The sequence below is a fragment of the Podospora pseudocomata genome, chromosome 6, assembly GCF_035222375.1.
Source record: "Podospora pseudocomata strain CBS 415.72m chromosome 6, whole genome shotgun sequence".
Classification (NCBI taxonomy): Eukaryota; Fungi; Ascomycota; class Sordariomycetes; order Sordariales; family Podosporaceae; genus Podospora; species Podospora pseudocomata.
In genome coordinates, this window is record NC_085890.1 from 3,843,008 (window position 1) to 3,860,547 (window position 17,540).

Sequence of the window (17,540 nt, forward strand, 5' to 3'; positions counted from 1 at the left end):
ACCGTGCACCAGCAGTTTTTTGAACACTCTATTTGGGCAAAACCCAACCTGATCATGGCCGCCAACCATGCAAGACACATGAGCTTGTCTTTTATGAATGTGCTCAAAGGACCCCAGTATAAAATCGTATCCACATTGCTGACTGTCACTTTGCAATAGCGTGTAGATTGGGCTTTCATATCAAGGTCACTTTGCTGCTCCCCATCTCCCTGTTGTACTGTCAAGCGAGTACAGGAATAGTAACAGTGTATATGAGGATTCGTGCTAGGTACCACGAGGGAACCTGGGTTCTGCTCGTAACTGGGGATATCTATGGTGCAGGACATGCTGCAGGTAATATCGAGGTTCTCATCAGTCTGACCCCCGATGTGCAGGTACTGGACTCTGGACGACGTCTCATCAACACCTCCGATGCAATTGACCAGCTTCCTTTCTGGCCGAAAGAAGAAACGGAAGATGACTGGCTACGACTGCTGCCTTGATCAAGCAATACAGATATTGATCTCTGTCTAAATTCCAGATGTCGACCCCAACTTTCCTGTGCCAGATGCCGCTATCTTTAGCTCAGGGTAGCATCGAGATGTAGCTTTGTGTATAGTAAACAATAGACATATGAGAAGATTTTCTGATGCCAGCAACCACCGAATGAACCGTCGAGGTATCGGCCTGAGTTGCGAGAGGAGGCGCAGTTCAAAATATGGTCTGATGAAGGGTCCTCGTTGTTGTGTTGACAGGTTGTTTTAGTGGCTGGGCCGGAGCGGAGGAGATAGGCATCACGGCCGCCGAGGTCCAGCACTACCGCGCCAACTACCACGGGCCGCATCTCACACAAAGTACCAATGCGGCGGTGGTCCCGGGATAGTAAGGGAGAAGGAGGGGAATGTTACCCTGTGGGGGGGATGATCGACCACGCCTTTCTCCGTCCCGTCCGGCTTGCCTGCCATTGGAGGTGAACGTGGAAGAGGTGAGTGACACAGGTGGGATATCCGTGTAAATGTTTATCCAGGGGAGAAAGGAAATCGAGGGCGTCTGTTCTGGTGATGGGCCGCCTCCCGGACCTTGGTGGTTGACGCCGGGATGGTGCTGAGCTCTGTCTACCTATCTTCTACAGTCATCATCACTCACCAATAGTCGAGGCCTACAATGCTTTCTCAACGAGAAACAGCAAACCTCAAATGGTTTGCCCCATCCAAGCCGATCGAATCTTCCGGGCGCTCATCAAGTAGAAGGCGGCCAACATCATGACTCGGAATGAAGACGTCACATCAGACCACATCACAACATTGAAACCAACAACATGGAATAGTCTATTCTCCAAGCAAGTTCTACACTCCTTCTCATAACACACAAACACAAAAAGTGTACACTAATCCCAACAACACCATGCTTGCTCAAACGCTTTACTTTCCTCCCCATCACAAGCCAAACGCTACAAGCATGCTACAGGCACTAATATCTTTTCACAAAAATTACAGATCCCGTTCTCCTCTGCATCATCACATCATATCCTCATACCTGTTCTCCATCTACTGCCCCTCAACTTGCTTCAACAACCCCTCCAAATTGATGCTCTTAGGCCTCTCAATGGGCAGACCCAACGCCCGATCCCAGATCAGCTGCGCCAACGGGCCCAATCCTCTGCTGACGCCAAAAGTGGCGGTATAGTACAGCGTCTCGTGGAAGCCGTAGTGGTGGAACAGCACACCAGAGCTAGAGTCCACATTGGGGTAGGGGTTCTTGGTCTTTCCATGCTTCTTCAGCACCTCAGGCGCAATACGGCTGTTCTTCTCCACAAGCTGGAAGACTGGGTCGGCGGCGATCTCGGGGCGGGCAGCAGCGTAGTCCATTAGGGCCTCGAAGCGTGGGTCCGGCTTACGGAGCACGGCGTGGCCGTAACCGGGCACGACACGGCCGCTGTTGAGGGTGGACCAGAGGTAGTCGTGGATGTCGTCTTCGGTGTAGTTAGCGGGGATGGCCTCCTTCATCTGGATGATCCAGCGGAGGACTTCCTGGGCGGCGAGGCCGTGGAGGGGGCCGGCGAGACCCTGGAGACCGGCGCTGTAGCTGAGGAAGGGGTCGCTCAGTGCGCTACCAACCAGGTGGGTGGTATGGGCCGAGACGTTGCCGCCTTCGTGGTCACCGTGGAGGGCGAGGTAGAGACGGAGGAGGTCTTGGAAGTTCTCGTTCTCCTTGCCGCCCTTGCCGAGCATGGCGGCGAAGTTGTAGGACCAATCTTGCTCGAGGTCGATCTCGGCGGGAAGAGCACCGCCACCCTTGTAGGAGTTTTGGTAGATCTTGGCCGCGATAGTGGGCAATTTGGCGAGAAGAGAGATGCAGTCGTCAAAGGTAGGCTCCCAGTAATCGGCCTTGTTGAGGCCCTCCTCGTACGCCTTGGCAAACTTGGATGTGTAGTTCAAGGCGGAAACAGCAATGGCAAATTGGGTCATTGGGTGGAGGTCCTTGGGGAAGTTGTCAAGCAACTTGGTGACAAAGTCTGGGAGCTGACCTTGCTCGGCGAGCTCACGCGAGAACTGGCGGGTCTGCTTGACAGAGGGCACTTTGCCAGTAAGCAAAAGCCAGAACATGGCCTCCGGAAGCATCTCGGTGCCGGTCTTGCCCTTGGGCAGCTCCTTTTGGCAGTCCTTGATGGTGCGGCCGTGGAAGCGAATACCCTCGTTGGCATCGAGCACGGAACCCTCCCATACCATGGCCTTGAGGCCGCGCATACCACCAATTGTGTTCTCAACCTTGACCTCGCCAATGACCTTGGAGCCGTGGGCCTTGACCTTCTTGAACAGCTCGCGCTTGGCAGGGATCACCTCCTTGAGCGTTGTCTTGAGGTCGGGTTCGGCGGTAGAGTATGTTCGTCGTGTAATTGGGGCATATCTAACTGGAGTGGCAGCAAGAGGCTGCAGAAATGTCAGCAAACATGAAGTCTGGAGAGATGAGACGAACAGCTGCGTGCTGCGTGCTGTGCAGTTCATGGTGGAGCAGCATTTGACTTACACGCAGAGCGCCCAATGCGCGGGGAGCCTTTCTAAAGTTCAAAGCCATGTCTGATGGTATCCAAAGTCGAGTATGGATGATCTGAAAATGTCTCCTAATTCCGAGTTCCTCAGAGCCTCATATGAGAGAAGCTGACCTCCTCTGGTCCTTTATCCCACGCCAGCCGAGGGATGTGGAGAGGTTTGCCCTTGCAGGGAAGTGGCCGGGGCGCGCTCGACCGTGAATGCGGGGTACTTGGTGTATCCTTGCCGCTTTCTTTTGGAGCACCCTTGAAGGCTGGAGCTCCCCCGGATTTCTTGGTGATGTAATGGGGGCCGTGGGGGTGGTGTGCAGTAGAGATATCACAGATGCTATGACAGCGCAAAAAAAACGTCTCAAGTTCCAAACATCTACAAGACAGCCTCAAAATCTTTTTCCAGTGTTTGGACACGACCAACGTCCGCCGCTTCTTTAACATGTGCACCAGCTTCCTATTCTGGCGCCAACGCTAAACCCCCGCCATGTCACTTTCACAGCGCTTCAACCGAGGGAAGCCGCTCTCTCTGCCCCGCACTCTGGGCGTTGCAGCCCCGGACAAACGGTGCAGGGTAATGCCGGTTGAGCGATTGACCAATCAGAAGCTCGCTAAATCCCTCGGCAACGCTCCACACCACTGAAATGTCGCCGTCGACCAGAACCTCCATGACGCCGAACCGTGACCCGGACAACCTGAAGCTCCTGCTCTTTAACCATAGCCATACCCGGTAGCACCGGCACGCCATCGCTCCCGAATTCCACAAAGAAATAACGCCGGCCGATCCGTTTCCACCTTTACTCAGCAGTTGTCCCGTAGCTGGTCAGCTAGCTCGACCGTACTCGACCCCGACATCGGCAGCATTGCAGAGCAGACTGTGTGTCCAAGCCATATCTTTTTAACACGGCATCTTCCTTTTGTATGTCTTAGCTGGTCTGGCTTTGGATACCCGGAGAAACTCAACACACCTACCTTTGTTTCTTGGCTTACCACACCTCCGATGCTGCGCACCATTCTCCCCAGCGTCCCCCGGCGGACCCTGACTGCACGGCTAACCTCCGCCTTGTCTTCCGGATCAGCTAGGGCGCACGCCGTTCGCTCCCTATCTACAACTGCGGTCACCAGAATGTCTTCTCTCCCACCAGCAAACCCACCACTGACCACGACGTCAGCTTTTGAGGCCTACCAGCTCTTGCCCGAGGCGCAAAAGGCCGGAGCGGCCGAAGATGCCTTATTCGAAGCTCAAGTCAAGGAGGTTGAAGCCTGGTGGGCTTCTTCCCGTTTTGAGGGCATCAAGCGCGACTGGACAGCCGCCGATGTCGTGAGCAAGCGCGGCTCCCTCCAGCAAAACTACCCCAGCTCCGTCATGGCGCGCAAGCTATGGAACCTCGTCCGTGAGCGCGAAGCTGCTGGCAAGCCCATCCACACACTGGGCGCCATCGACCCTATCCAGATGACACAACAAGCGCCGCATCAGGAGGTCCTCTACATCTCTGGCTGGGCCTGCTCCTCGCTCTTGACGACCACCAACGAGGTTTCCCCTGACTTTGGCGACTACCCTTACAACACGGTTCCCAACCAGGTCCAGCGCCTGTTCAAGGCGCAAAGCATGCACGACCGCAAGCACTGGTTCCTGCGCTCCAAGATGAGCCCCGAGGAGCGCGCAAAGACCCCTTACACCGACTACCTCCGCCCCATTATTGCCGATGGCGATACCGGTCACGGTGGTTTGACCGCCGTCATGAAGCTGGCCAAGCTCTTTGCTGAGAACGGCGCGGCGGCGGTGCACTTTGAGGACCAGATGCACGGCGGTAAGAAGTGCGGGCATTTGGCTGGCAAGGTTCTCGTCCCAACGAGCGAGCACATCAACCGCCTCAAGGCTGCCCGGTTCCAGTGGGATGTCATGGGAACTGAAAACTTGGTGATCGCCCGTACCGACTCGGAGAGCGGCAAGCTTATTTCGTCATCTATTGATGTCCGTGATCACGAGTTCATCCTCGGTGTTGCGGACCCCTCTGTTGGGTCTCTTGCCGAAACGCTGGCTTCGATGGAAGCAAAGGGTGCCTCTGGTTCAGAGATTGACGCCTTTGAGGCCCAGTGGGTCAAGTCAACCAAGCTGGTCACCTTTGACGAGGCTGCCGTTGCCCACTTTGAGAAGCATGGCGTGCCCCAGGAGAAAATTGCAGGGTACCAGTCTGCCGTCAAGGCTGACAGGGACATGGGCATTTCTGAGCGCCGCAAGCTTGCCTCGTCGATTACCACTGATGCCCCTGTGTACTGGGACTGGGATGTCCCCCGCACCCGTGAGGGCTTCTACCACTTCCGCAACGGCATGAACGCTGCTACCAAGCGTGCGTTGGCTTTTGGTCCCTATGCCGACCTTCTCTGGGTTGAGACTGGTGACCCGAATGTGCAGGTGGCTAAGGATCTTGGTCAGGCTGTCAGGTCGGTCTACCCTGGCAAGGGGCTGGTGTATAACCTCAGCCCCTCGTTCAACTGGATGGCGCATGGGTTTACCCCCGAGACGCTCAGAAGCTTCATCTGGGATATTGCCAAGGAGGGGTTTGTCCTTCAGCTTGTCAGCTTGGCTGGTCTGCACAGCACCGCGACAATCAGCAATGAGCTGGCCAAGAAGTTCAAGGAGGATGGCATGGCTGCTTATGTGGAGCTTGTTCAGAGAAGGGAGAAGGAGTTGGGTGTTGATGTTTTGACACACCAAAAATGGAGCGGTGCTAGCTACGTTGATGCTGTGTTGGGCCATATTCAGAGTGGCAGCTCAGGGAGTAAGAGTATGGGTGAGGGGAATACGGAGGGGCAGTTTGAGTAGGATAGGTGACTGTTAATAAAAGGGGTGAAGAGGTTGGAGGACCGTGTATGTACAGGAGGCATTTGCAAGCATATTGCATAAAGAGGGCGTTTTTGGCTATGGCATCTTTCGACTTCAATCTCAACATGATACCAACTAAACACAAAATCAAGTCATCACATTGTATTGGTACATCAGATCATCTATCATGTATCATCAAAGCCTGCAGAATCTTACAAGCTGTCCTTGGAGGCGTTGTTCACGGGCGCCGGGGCAGCCGGGCCCTCGGGGGTGACATACGCCTTGGTCATACCACCATCCACCACAAAGTCATGACCGTTGACAAAGCTGCTTTCATCGCTGGCCAAGAACAGAACCGCCTGCGCCTGCTCAATGGCCTCCCCGAATCTGCCAGTAGGGAAGTGCACCTCTCTCCTGTGTCTTTTGGCCTTGTCATCGCCCAACCAATCCTGCAGCAAAGGGGTGTTCAACGGCGCAGGGCACAAGCTGTTGAATCGATACCCCTCCCTGGCATGCACAATCGCCAGCTCCCTCGTCATGGCCAACACAGCACCCTTGCTAGCGGTGTAAGCCAACTGCGGAGTAGCCGACCCGACAAGCGCAACAACAGACGCAGTGTTGATGATCGACCCCTTGGTCTTGTTGTGTCTCCGCAACGAAAGGACGGCGTGCTTGCAACCAAACCAGACGCCCTTGACGTTGATGTTTTGCGTCAGATCCCAGATATCCTCGGGGGTGTTGACCGCGTCGTCGTCGCGGGCGTGCATGATGCCAGCATTGTTGAACATGACGTCGACGCCGCCCCAGGCGTCGAGGGACTCGACGGCGGCTTGGACGGCAGACTCCTTGGAGACGTCGCAGATGGTGGTTTCGATCTTGCCGGCGGTGGGGACGAGCTGTTTGACTTTTGCTTGGGCGCGGGAGAGGGCTTCTTCGGATATGTCGGCCATGAGGACGTTGGCGCCTTCACGGGCGAAGAGGATGGTTGTTTCGAGGCCGATGCCACTAGGCGACGTTAGCCTTGGGGATAACGGTAGGGTGGGGGGATTTAGAAGCCTACCCGGCGGCGCCGGTGACAATGGCGTTTTTACCAGCTAGACGACCGGACATTGTACCAAACTTTGAGTTGATCAAGTTGACTGTTTCTCTTCTGGTGGTGGTGGTGGTGTGTTGACGTCGTTGGAGGGGTAGTGGCCGGGGGTTTGGTGATAAGACCGATAACACGGAGGGAGAGGACGGCGCAGGTTGAACTTGTCACAGACAGCCTCAAGAACAAATAAATACCCCAATCTCTCAGAGTATGTAGACGATGGAGCTTTGGAAGGATTTGAGGAGGCAGAAGAGCAAATATGGTGTTTGCTGATAGCAAAGCCAACACTTACCTACTACTTATCTCACCTCTGGACCCATCACTGATACGGCCGACAGCTGCACCATGCCCCGCGTCCCTTGAGCATCCGAGAACGGCGCAAGCCAGCACCAGATGGGAAATCCAACCCCTTTCCCCCCTTGAGTGGATGGTTGGGATCCGGTCTATCAGATCCACTCGATTGAGCATCCCGAGTCTGGCCGCAGGACCTCGGGGGGCCCAGATGCCGACGGACCTCCTCCGTATTGGCCTCAGTGGACAGTGGCAGGACGCGTGACCCTTCAGCAGACGCCCTTGAGGCTAACGGCCCAATACCTTAGACACATGCTCGCAGAATCGTGGGTCCGATAGCGGTGAGAAGCAAGCAAAACCGTCCTTACATCATTTCCAATGCGTGTCTCGCTACACCTGTCACCGCCATTCAAGTGAGGCGAGAGATGGGATGGAGGGAGTAAGAAGGAGGGGCTTGGCGTCACCGTGGGAGCTGCTGCGGGGTCGTTGCCCGTCTTGATGGAGCTCTAGCGATAAGGAGAGATGTAACATAGAGGGCGATTTGTCACCACGGAAGTCTCAAAAGTCTCCCAAGCGGATACACTACTTGGATAGGAAATCTTTCTCTAGTAGATCTGAGAGAAGAATTAGACAGTGAGAACTCTGTCATGAGTGTCAGGCTTGTCGAGGACCTCTTGAGCTGCCCCGCACTTTGCACGCCTGGCATGGCACGTGCAAGACCCCTCTTCGCCGTTCAGCCTGAAAGCTCCATGGCTGAAACCTATGACGCAGTGACCCGCAGCTGGACCAATTACAGGGCTCTGCTTGCCTTATCGACATCTTTCAGAGGTGTGACCAGGGCTTATCGGCCGAACCAACCCGCCAGTAGCTCCCGTCGGAACTCCCCATGACGATCGCAAAACAAGCTTCCCATCCTTATATTGCTTCACGATCCCAAAAGGAGGTCTGAGTTCGTCATCGGTTCAACCCGCTGCCGCTATCAGTGTAAGAACTCTTGCTGAACCCTTTTGAGCTCTTCACTGTGTTCAGGATTCTCTCAGAAGCCAACACCGCAATCTACTGCAAGCCGCAAGACCAGGACCCCGCAACCCCTCCATTGATTATCGTGATATAGAGCTTTTCAACACCAGCAACCATGGGCCAACAGGAGAAAGAACCAGAGATCACGGTGGAACAACTTCCAGACCTCCTTGCCAACGACAATGCTGTCAAGCTCGCCGGTGTCGATGTTGACGGCCAGCTCCGCGGCAAGCTCGTCTCCAAGAAAAAGTTCCTCTCGATCGCAAAGAGTGGCTTTGGCTTCTGCTCTGTCATCTTCGGCTGGGATATGCACGATATGACTTATGTGCGCGAGCTCAGGGTCAGCAACAAGGAGAATGGATACAGGGATATTATCGCAGTGCCGGACTTGCAGAGCTACAGGCGCATTCCATGGGAAGACAATGTGCCGTTTTTCCTGGTCAGCTTCTTTGATCCTGATACGAAGAACTCCGTTTCTGCGTGCCCGAGAGGTCTGGTCAAGGCGCAACTCGAGAAGTTCAAGACGATCAATGTCGGAGCCATGGCGGGAGGTATGTTGATATCTGCTGCGCCGGTGTTTTTGCAAGTAACAGTCACTGATGTGTCGGGCGCGCAGCCGAGTACGAGTTCTACCAGTTCAAGAGCCCTTCCAACAACCAAAACGATAGCTTGACCTCTGGTACCGCGGCATTCTTGCAACAAAACCCGCCACATAGTCTACCCGCTCTGACTGAAGGCATGTTTGGATACAGCTTGACGCGACCGGTCCACAACAGCGGGTATTACTACGACGTCTTCAACAGCTGTGAGGCTTTCAGGTGCAACATCGAGGGGTGGCATACCGAAAGCGGACCGGGAGTCTACGAAGCAGCGCTCGAGTTTGGTGAGGCAGCGCAGATGGCAGATCGCGCGAGTTTGTTCAAGTATGTGGTCAAGTCGGTCGCGACCAAGTACGACATCACCCCATGCTTCATGGCAAAACCCAAGCAAGGCCTGCCCGGAAACAGTGGGCACATGCATATTTCGCTCGTCAACCACCGCGGGGAAAATTTGCTGTTCCGTGGAGGAAAGGACGAGAAGGCTCAGTACTCAGACATTGAGTCTCTGTCGGACTTGGGAAGACACTTTTTGGCTGGTATTCTGGAAGGTCTGCCAGATGTCATGCCCATGGTAGCGCCCACGATCAACAGTTACAAGCGGTTGGTGGAGAACTTTTGGGCTCCTGTCACGGTGTCATGGGGCCTTGAGCACAGAGCGGCTTCCATCCGGCTCATTGCGCCTCCTACCTGCAAGCCGGCTGCCACGAGATTCGAGATCCGGGTTCCTGGCGCAGACGCAAACCCATACTACGTCATGGCTGCCATGCTGGCACTCGGCTGGCGCGGTATCCAGAAGAAACTGGAGATTCCGTGCCCTCCGCTTGGAAAGGGCGAGGAAGTCGGCGGTGAGTCGGATATGGGGGTGAGACTGGCCAAGAACCTCAAGGAGGCCAACGACCGGTTCACTCGCACCGGCAGCATCGCGAGGGAGGTGTTTGGTGACGAGTTTGTGGACCACTTTGGTGGTACAAGAGAGCACGAGATAAGACTGTGGGATGAGGCTGTTACTGATTGGTGAGTTTGGACTAACTGTCCCGAGCATGTGGTACGCAGTGAGACGATTGCTGACCAACATATAGGGAGATGAAGCGTTATATCGAGACTGTGTGAGACAAGCATGGCCTGGCTCATTCATGATCCAGAATGGGATCTGGATAGGATGTGTGGATGATGAGAGATGTGGTGATGCGATCGATACCCCTAATGATTAATCACACCGCTGCTATTGACATGTTTACATATGCCTATCTTGCCTGCCGTTGATTGTTTTGAGAGAGGGCCGGGTAAATACACTCGCGGCAAGGCGGCTATCGCATTTGCATGCCCCGATCTTGGAGGGTGGGTTCTCGAAGGCTGCTGAGGAAAATGGTCCACGCTTCCGCTTCTTGGCTAGCCCACCTGGGCGATAGAATCATCCTAGACACCCTGGCTGGGGCCCCGGATTTATAGGGACTCGGGTGAACTGCCGTCCCCTGTTGGCAGCAAGAAGGTCCAATGGGGCCAGGCGAAGCGGGGCACACCCTTGCTGAACCAAACTTCTCGCTGGTGCCGGGACGCCTATCAATTCCCGACGGTTGTATCTTCGGTGACAATCCTACCGACAGCTTGACATTGTAATAAATGGCTGCCGCCGCCCCGGGGATCCAGTCGGGTCGGTGACAATTTTTGGCGACTTTCTCCAGGTTTCGTTTTTCACAGTGGTGTTGACTGCTTGTCTTTCCAATGGCTCTCACAACAGCTTACTCCGGTGCGCCGGCCGGGAGGATGCCCTTTGACAACGCCTTCGGGTTTACCTTTAGCCAACCGTTCCAGCACGAAAGCGACTTCACTCCGGCAAACCACCGGGTGCCCAAGGTGAATGACGAGCAACCTATTTTTGTGGACAACAAGTCTGGTATGTTATCGTCAGCTGATGTTGGCTTATATGCGCATATATCTGCTGTGCGACTCTCTCTCTCAGCCAGTTGCTTAGACTAACATGCTTCTCTTTGTGGTACCTAGGTCGCGCATTAACCTACTCCCAAATCCGCGCCGATTCTCTTGCCTTGGCGTCCGGCCTGTTGGGCCTCCCGAATCTCGACCCGACCGAAATCAAGAAACTCCCTCCCACACCATCATGCCCCCAAGGCCCAGAGATCGCACCGGTGGTGTTGATACAACTACCGAATTGCCTCCCCTTTGCGCCTATTCTCCTGGGTACTTTTGCCTCGGGGTTCACGGCTACACTTGTCTCGCCAGCCCTGACGGCGGATGAGGTTGCCTGGATTTTGCAAAATGCCAAACCAAGGGTCATCATCACTGCGACGGCGTGCTTGGAGGCTATGAAGGCCGCTATTGGGAAGCAAGAAGGAGATAAGAGTTTCTGGAATGGGGTGCCAGTGTTTACCGTTGATGCTGCCAACGATACCTACCCTCTGGCGTTCTCGGGACAGTCAAATCCCCAAGATTGGAGACAACTCCTGCAAGCGAAAGGGAAGCCATCCGTCCAGCCAAATCAGCGGCTTAACGAGCAGCAAGCCAAAGCCCGGACGGCGGTTATCCTCTGGTCATCCGGCACATCAGGCAGATCAAAAGGTGTTCTCCTCTCCCACCACGCCCTCAACTTCGCCACCGCCTCCCTCTGGCACGACGCCGATTATTATCCTCCTAGCGGCCCGCAGCGCTGGCTGGGGTTTGCCCCGTTTTATCACGTCTTTGGCCTCTGCAATGTTTTCCTCTTGGGCATCGCCGCCGGGGCGAGGGTGTTTATCATGCAGGGGTTCAAACTCCCGGATATGCTCGAGGGGATAAGGAAGCGTCAGATCACGTACGTGCACATGTCGCCTCCTGTCGCGGTGATGCTGGCCAAGGCGGAGGTGGTGGAGGAGTATGCCAAGCGAGACCCAAAGACGGGGAAGAACGGGTTTAGCTCTGTTGTTGGGGCGGTGACGGGGGGTGCGCCGCTGGGGCATGAGGTGGTTGTGCAGGTATACAAGAGGTGCGGGTTTAGGATTCGGTTGGGGTACGGGCTGAGCGAGACTTGCAGTACGGCGTTGCAGAGGGGGTTGGGGGAGAGGGAGATGGGGGAGCAGGCGGGGGATACGGGGTTGCCGCATTGGGGGGTGGAGGTCATGATTGCTAGCGGGGAGGGGTATGCGACCAAGGAAGGGGAGAAGACGCCGGCGGCGGGGGTGGATGTGGAGGGGGAGGTGTTGGTTAAGGCGCCCGGGTTGATGTCGGCATATCTGCCGGTGGGGCTGTTTTCGGGGGCGAAGCCGGACATGTCGGTTACGAATGAGGCGCTCACGGCGGATGGGTGGTTTAGGACGGGCGATGTCGGTGCCTTGTGCAAGGCGGGGAGGTTGAGGATCACGGATCGGTTGAAGGAGTTGATCAAGGTCAGGGCGTATCAGGTTGCGCCGGCTGAGCTGGAGGCGGTGCTCTGCAGCAGCGAGTCGGTCGGCGACGCTGGTGTGGTTGGTGTCTATGATGACGACGAGGCTACCGAGTGGCCTAGGGCTTTTGTCGTCCCTGCCGGCGGGAAGGAGAATAAGTCACGGGCTGATCTGGAGAAGCTGGCTGTCGAGCTGAAAGAGCTTGTGGAGAAGCGCACGGCCAAGTACAAGTGGCTGGTGGGTGGGATTGTGTTTATTGACCAGGTGCCCAAGAGTCCAAGCGGCAAGATTCTCAGAAGGCTGCTGAAGAGCGGTGCAGAAGGGACCAAGGGGGTCGAGATCAAGCTCTATGAGAAGAAAAAGAGGAGTGCCAAGTTGTAAAATAGGAATTGCTGTTTTCATTGTGTAGGTACACCCTTCAATAAAGTGTAACTTGATGTGCATTGCCGTTGGTGTCCGCTTCGACACACCTTCATTCAGACTCAAAAATGACAGCACGCTTGGCCAACAGCGCTTCTTCTTCTGGGCGAATCAATTCGACCCGCAAATTCACAACTGCCCAGCGATAAGGCATAGGCCATTCCAGACGTTCATGATGTATATGTTGTCCAGTTCTCTTCCAAACTCTCCTGTTTACCATCCAGACCACACGTCTTATCAGGCTGTAAAGGTCGCTGGCACTAAGGAGAATATCGCGAGCCTGGTAGGGAAGTTGGCTTTTGTGCAGGCTCAAAGTTTCCTCAAGAACCCAATTAGCGACCTCTGTCCGACACTCATCGTTTGTGCAATACGATCCACGCGTTCCTCGAAGGGCATCGGGTGTCCTGAAGTCACGCTGCAGTGTTGTGTGATAAGAATCTAACAGCGTCTGGATTTTTGAGAGACGAACTTTAGCGATCCTCTCTGTGACACCTACCTTGTTAGCATGAAACTTTGCGCGATTGCCCTCGACCACGCAGAGACAGGTGACTCGCCTTCCATATCAAGAGGACCAAAACGTAACTGGCGGAGCGGCGTCTTATCCCCCTGGTCATTGTTGAATACCAGGACTCTGCTTTGCGGATCGATCCAGCAATGGTACACAATTTGAACAGTGTGAGCTCTGAAGACTCTCGAGAAGCCCAATTGCCAGGATAGAAATGCCTCAAACGGGCACCACCTGATGTCTTTGTAACCCTGCCACTTCACTTCCCCATTTCTTCCAAAATCTACCAACGTGTGCTTCCACGGCGCGAGCAAATGAGTCATTTGGTACTTGTCAGTGAGAAGCAGCAAGCCGTAGACCGCTTTCCTTGTCATGAGCTTCCTGGGGATCCTCCTGACATGGAATTGGCAGTGGACGATTTGCAGGATGATTTCAAAGTCATCGGGGTCGTCCTCTGGCAGTGAGACCAGCCACTGCTCGCCTGCAGGTTTGGACTCTGCCGAAGGACCGAATAGCATTGCCTTGAACACTGGGGATGCACGGCGAAGGGCTGCCGGATCGACTCTGAAAGTGCGGGGGGTGGGGTCCGAGTCGGCTCCGACATGGAGAACAAGATCCCCGTCTGGATCGATTTCCTCGATGTGGAGTTTGTTCATGTCGACTGGCTTTGTGACATCAAGACCTTCATCGGCGCTTTCCGGGGTCGACATGATGACTTGTTGAGATGCTCTTTTGTTGACTTTGGCACGAGAAGGAGAAGAGATCTGGATTGTAACTCCCGGATGAACATTGTGCGGAGATCAACGCAAGGTTCTGGAAATCGTGTCATTACCTTAAATTTTGGGTTGGCGTTGTGGCTCTGGGTGGCTTAAAGAGCGAGGCAAGCTTCAGGTCAGTGGCGTAGAAAGGGCGTGACGCTGTGGGTTTAGCCAGCTGTCAGAACACCACTGTACGATCTTGGGATGGTGCGCGAGCCTCCATCTTGTCATGGGTCGACAGTGTGTCTGCGATAATACGCAAAGGTCGGGTCCTGTTGTGCAGCAGCAAATGACGCGGTCATGTGGCGTTGCTCGTTCAATACAGTTTTCGACATCCAACCTAATAAGATGGCATGGGCTTCTCATGATATAAAACTTGGGTGGCTATCACATATTTAACCAGTTGAGCACCGCTGCCTTTGCAGGTCTCCTGTGTTCAAGGCCATGCTCTTTGGTCCTTGGAAAGAGTCAAGCCCAGCAAATGGATCAGACTGGACCGTCACATTACCAGAGGACAACCCTTGTTGATTTTAGGCTCATACTCAACATCTCACATGGCAATTTTACTGGTGTGTCAAGAGCCATCTCGTTTGGCGAAGAGCTTTACAACCTACTCATCCTTTGTGACAAATACGACCTGACAGCGTTGATCGGTCCCTGGGTTAGGAAATGGCTTTTCCTGTTTCACATTCAGCATGTGATGCCAATACCAATGCTGCCATTCATCGTGTGGGCAGTGGGTGATTACAACCTTTTTATCACCATCTGCTGGCATATTGTGGAGAACTCCGAGGTTGACAAAGATACCGGTGGCCTCAGCTACAAGAGTCAACTGTTGTGCAACTACCGGCTTGGTTCGTTTGATATGGAAGTTTGGTACATCCATGAACCTATTGATACTGGTTAACTATCCTCGCTAACTGATATTTCGTCTCTTGCAATAGAGAGATTCATCTAACTAAGAGTCGAGCTCAATAGAGCGTGGATCACGCGGGCCTTTAAGGAACAGAGTGCACGTTTTCATCGCTACATGCTGGCATCGAAACATTCCTTTAACAAGGGCGCGGGGGAGGTTGTGGTCGGTGTCAGCGCTCTGGGGCGCGAGTTGGGGAATTGCTGGATTGGATGGCAGAGGGGTTTTATACTATCGTGAAAGAAAGTACTCGTGGTCCTGTGGTGCCGGAGACTCTGATTGGAAACTGGAATTACGACAAACACTGGACTGTACGATGGGGAGGTCGTCTTGTGTCACCAGAGGACAGGGAATGGATGAACAATCGCAAGCGACGGTTTGAAGCCTATAGTATCCCTGAAAATAGTACTCACCTGAATTTGACTTTCTTACCTACTGCATGATACCTTACCACATGCGAATTCATACCTGCTACACCGCGACAGGCAATGAGGTTAGGTAGAATCGCAGGTTGCTCCCGTCCCCTGTTGGCTTGTGTGCTGTGAGTGGCCCACACAAAGTGGGAAAGAGCGCCGTCAAAACTAAAGCATTCACTCGCCGCCCTCATCTTCTGCCCAGAGATTTCCCCCTTGCAGCCGAAGCGACCTCCCGCAAACCTGGGTCAGGCTACATCTACCAACTCAACAACAACACCTCACCGACCAGATCGATCCAAGATGTCGAGCGATCCAATCGGACCTACCGAGGGTCCTGGCAACCCGGTCGAAAAAGCCGTCGAGAACCAACAAGAAGCTGGCAACCAAGGAAAAGGTCGGACAAGCGAGGCCGCCGCTGTTGAGAAGACCGTTGCGCCTGCGACTGTTGTCGGCAAAAGCCCCGTCGTCGAGAACATTGATGAGGATGGCGACCTTGTCCTCCATATCGGCCCTACTTCAAACCTGAGGGCATTCAAAATCGACTCCTCTACTCTTCGCCGCACCTCTGAAGTCTTCCGAGCGTGGATTTGCCGCTGGAGGACCGACAAACCGAGCGATTCACAATGGGTATTCGACCTGCCGGAGGACGACCCCGCCAGTCTCAAAACCATCCTCCATATTGTCCACGGACAGTTTGACCAAGCCACAAAGACCATGGCGGAGAGCGACGGCAGTATGCTATACGAGCTGCTGGTGCTTTGCGACAAATATAACATGGCCTACATGATCAAGCCCTGGGCTAATGCATGGCTCAATCACACCATCAAGGACACGCAAGATAAGCCCAGCTACTGGAAGCTTGCATTCATTGCTTGGGAATTAGGACGTTATGATCTATTCACCGAGAGCTGTCAAAATATCATCCTTACGTCCCAGGCTTCCCATGATGGAAGCGGACTAGTGGCCTATGAATGCCAGTTGGGTGATTGCCGCCTTGGCCCTCTCAAGATGGAAGGTTTGTGCATGGTCGTGTTCATTAGCCGTTTCGTACTGCCGACTAACAGAAGAACGATAGAGAGATTCGAACCGATCAGATACGCGATTATTCAAGCTCTACTCGACTTCTACCACACTGAGGTCAAGGATCGTCTGCTTGGGAAGGTCCCTACCCACAGTCCCGTTCAACCTACTGCATCTCGCTCTGTGGGGAGATCACCAACCCTGTCATTCGGCAACACTCGCCAAACCTCATCTCGTTCCCCAATGACCAACACCGCGTGCAATCAGATTGTTCTGGGGGGCATCATCCAGGCCACCGTGACGCTACTACGGGGCTCAACCAAAACCGAGAATATGGACGCTGGAATCTTGGTCCTTCTTCCCACTGAGGCATCTGAGCTCAAGGATAGCCCTGCCAAGCTCATTGGACAGATGATTACTATCTTCCAAGCCGTTCAGCCATTGGGATCTGGTCACGAGATCTGCCATCCTGCAGCCAGGTTTCTGTCTTTTCAGAAAACCATCAAGGAGTTCACGGCAGAGTGTAATAAAGGATGGGAGGGTCTGCTGTTGACTCCAGCGGATAAAGGCAGACTGGCCAAGAGAAGGTTGCTCTTTGGCTGAGACATTGTTCTTCGTAGATAGGCCTTGTTCTATATAGGTAGTTAAAACGCCTCTTGATCGTCTTGTAAAGTCTCCCGGCTATCTCTAAAAGCCGATCAGCTATATTGTCAGACTTTGAGTGTCGTTGAATGTGTGTGCTGCCTATATTTAAGGGAACCTTGTACAAATATTCTTAAAGGCGTATTCACTCTCTTCATAGCTATGTAAATATCTTCAAAGACGTGATGACTAGGTATTTATAAAGGCGTAGTCTGTATCTTCATAGAACTAAAGATTGTATTCAAGGTCTTTTGCCTATCTTTGAAGGTATATTAACAATCTCCAAGAGTGCTTCGAGTATTTTAAAAGCCCATCGACTGTATTCAAAGTCTTTAGACTACCTTGGCTATTCATCAAAGTGCTTATCTATCTCCTCAGCCCTTTATCTCTCATTACATAAGGTACATCAAGTTACACATGCCATCACTTCACCAGACATTTATCCCAAGCCTATCCCGCTTCCCGTGCATGTCACACGGGCCCACGACTCAGTGCCCCTAGACAGTACACACTCCAACCAACAATAGCCCAACGATATGCCCAGGATCAGAATATCTGGGGCCGGCAACCAACTGAGCCCACCGGGGCTCAGCGGAGGCATCACGGCGACCACCACGAAGGCAGAACCAGGGTGCCGATACGGGTT

The 17,540-nt window shown here is 53.9% G+C and overlaps 8 protein-coding genes across 8 annotated transcripts; 5 read left to right on the forward strand and 3 right to left on the reverse strand.

The window, feature by feature from the left end:
* Positions 1-1,284: 1,284 nt before the first annotated feature.
* CIT3 (citrate synthase) lies at positions 1,285-3,504 on the reverse strand. The gene is made up of 2 exons (XM_062892676.1): positions 3,007-3,504; positions 1,285-2,909 (listed from the first exon to the last, which is right to left on the reverse strand). Exons 1-2 carry the CDS (start codon positions 3,052-3,054, stop codon positions 1,527-1,529), a joined length of 1,431 nt encoding a protein of 476 aa, XP_062741285.1. The 5' UTR covers positions 3,055-3,504; the 3' UTR covers positions 1,285-1,526.
* A 515-nt stretch (positions 3,505-4,019) lies between these two features.
* ICL2 (mitochondrial 2-methylisocitrate lyase) lies at positions 4,020-5,846 on the forward strand (the record flags this gene model as incomplete). Its single annotated transcript, XM_062892677.1, has 1 exon — positions 4,020-5,846. One exon carries the CDS (start codon positions 4,020-4,022, stop codon positions 5,844-5,846), a length of 1,827 nt encoding a protein of 608 aa, XP_062741286.1.
* A 119-nt stretch (positions 5,847-5,965) lies between these two features.
* QC762_610020 (uncharacterized protein) lies at positions 5,966-7,879 on the reverse strand. Its single transcript, XM_062892678.1, has 2 exons — positions 6,907-7,879; positions 5,966-6,851 (listed from the first exon to the last, which is right to left on the reverse strand). The coding sequence occupies exons 1-2, from the start codon at positions 6,954-6,956 to the stop codon at positions 6,059-6,061; spliced, it is 843 nt and encodes a 280-aa protein (XP_062741287.1). The 5' UTR covers positions 6,957-7,879; the 3' UTR covers positions 5,966-6,058.
* QC762_610030 (uncharacterized protein) lies at positions 7,762-9,956 on the forward strand (the record flags this gene model as incomplete). The annotated part of the gene is made up of 3 exons (XM_062892679.1): positions 7,762-8,798; positions 8,864-9,860; positions 9,926-9,956. The coding sequence occupies exons 1-3, from the start codon at positions 8,363-8,365 to the stop codon at positions 9,954-9,956; spliced, it is 1,464 nt and encodes a 487-aa protein (XP_062741288.1). The 5' UTR covers positions 7,762-8,362.
* Positions 9,957-10,568: 612 nt separating this feature from the next.
* Positions 10,569-12,729, forward strand: QC762_610040 (putative NRPS-like protein biosynthetic cluster; the record flags this gene model as incomplete). The annotated part of the gene is made up of 2 exons (XM_062892680.1): positions 10,569-10,740; positions 10,848-12,729. The coding sequence occupies 2 exons, from the start codon at positions 10,569-10,571 to the stop codon at positions 12,599-12,601; spliced, it is 1,926 nt and encodes a 641-aa protein (XP_062741289.1). The 3' UTR covers positions 12,602-12,729.
* A 403-nt stretch (positions 12,730-13,132) lies between these two features.
* On the reverse strand, positions 13,133-13,855 carry QC762_610050 (uncharacterized protein; the record flags this gene model as incomplete). Its single annotated transcript, XM_062892681.1, has 1 exon — positions 13,133-13,855. One exon carries the CDS (start codon positions 13,853-13,855, stop codon positions 13,133-13,135), a length of 723 nt encoding a protein of 240 aa, XP_062741290.1.
* Positions 13,856-14,332: 477 nt separating this feature from the next.
* Positions 14,333-14,905, forward strand: QC762_0101750 (uncharacterized protein; the record flags this gene model as incomplete). The annotated part of the gene is made up of 2 exons (XM_062884214.1): positions 14,333-14,639; positions 14,882-14,905. Exons 1-2 carry the CDS (start codon positions 14,385-14,387, stop codon positions 14,903-14,905), a joined length of 279 nt encoding a protein of 92 aa, XP_062741291.1. The 5' UTR covers positions 14,333-14,384.
* A 627-nt stretch (positions 14,906-15,532) lies between these two features.
* Positions 15,533-16,956, forward strand: QC762_610060 (uncharacterized protein; the record flags this gene model as incomplete). The annotated part of the gene is made up of 2 exons (XM_062892682.1): positions 15,533-16,247; positions 16,308-16,956. The coding sequence occupies 2 exons, from the start codon at positions 15,533-15,535 to the stop codon at positions 16,853-16,855; spliced, it is 1,263 nt and encodes a 420-aa protein (XP_062741292.1). The 3' UTR covers positions 16,856-16,956.
* Positions 16,957-17,540: the final 584 nt, after the last annotated feature.

What these genes read in the sequence shown, in the direction of transcription:
- CIT3 (XM_062892676.1), bottom strand. Translation starts at nt 3,054, where the DNA reads ATGGCTTTGAACTTTAGAAAGGCTCCCCGCGCATTGGGCGCTCTGCGT. An exon ending in GCGCATTGGGCGCTCTGCGT is followed by an intron (nt 2,910 to 3,006) that starts GTAAGTCAAATG and finishes ACATTTCTGCAG; the next exon opens with CCTCTTGCTGCCACTCCAGT.
- QC762_610020 (XM_062892678.1), bottom strand. Translation starts at nt 6,956, where the DNA reads ATGTCCGGTCGTCTAGCTGGTAAAAACGCCATTGTCACCGGCGCCGCC. An exon ending in ATTGTCACCGGCGCCGCCGG is followed by an intron (nt 6,852 to 6,906) that starts GTAGGCTTCTAA and finishes AACGTCGCCTAG; the next exon opens with TGGCATCGGCCTCGAAACAA.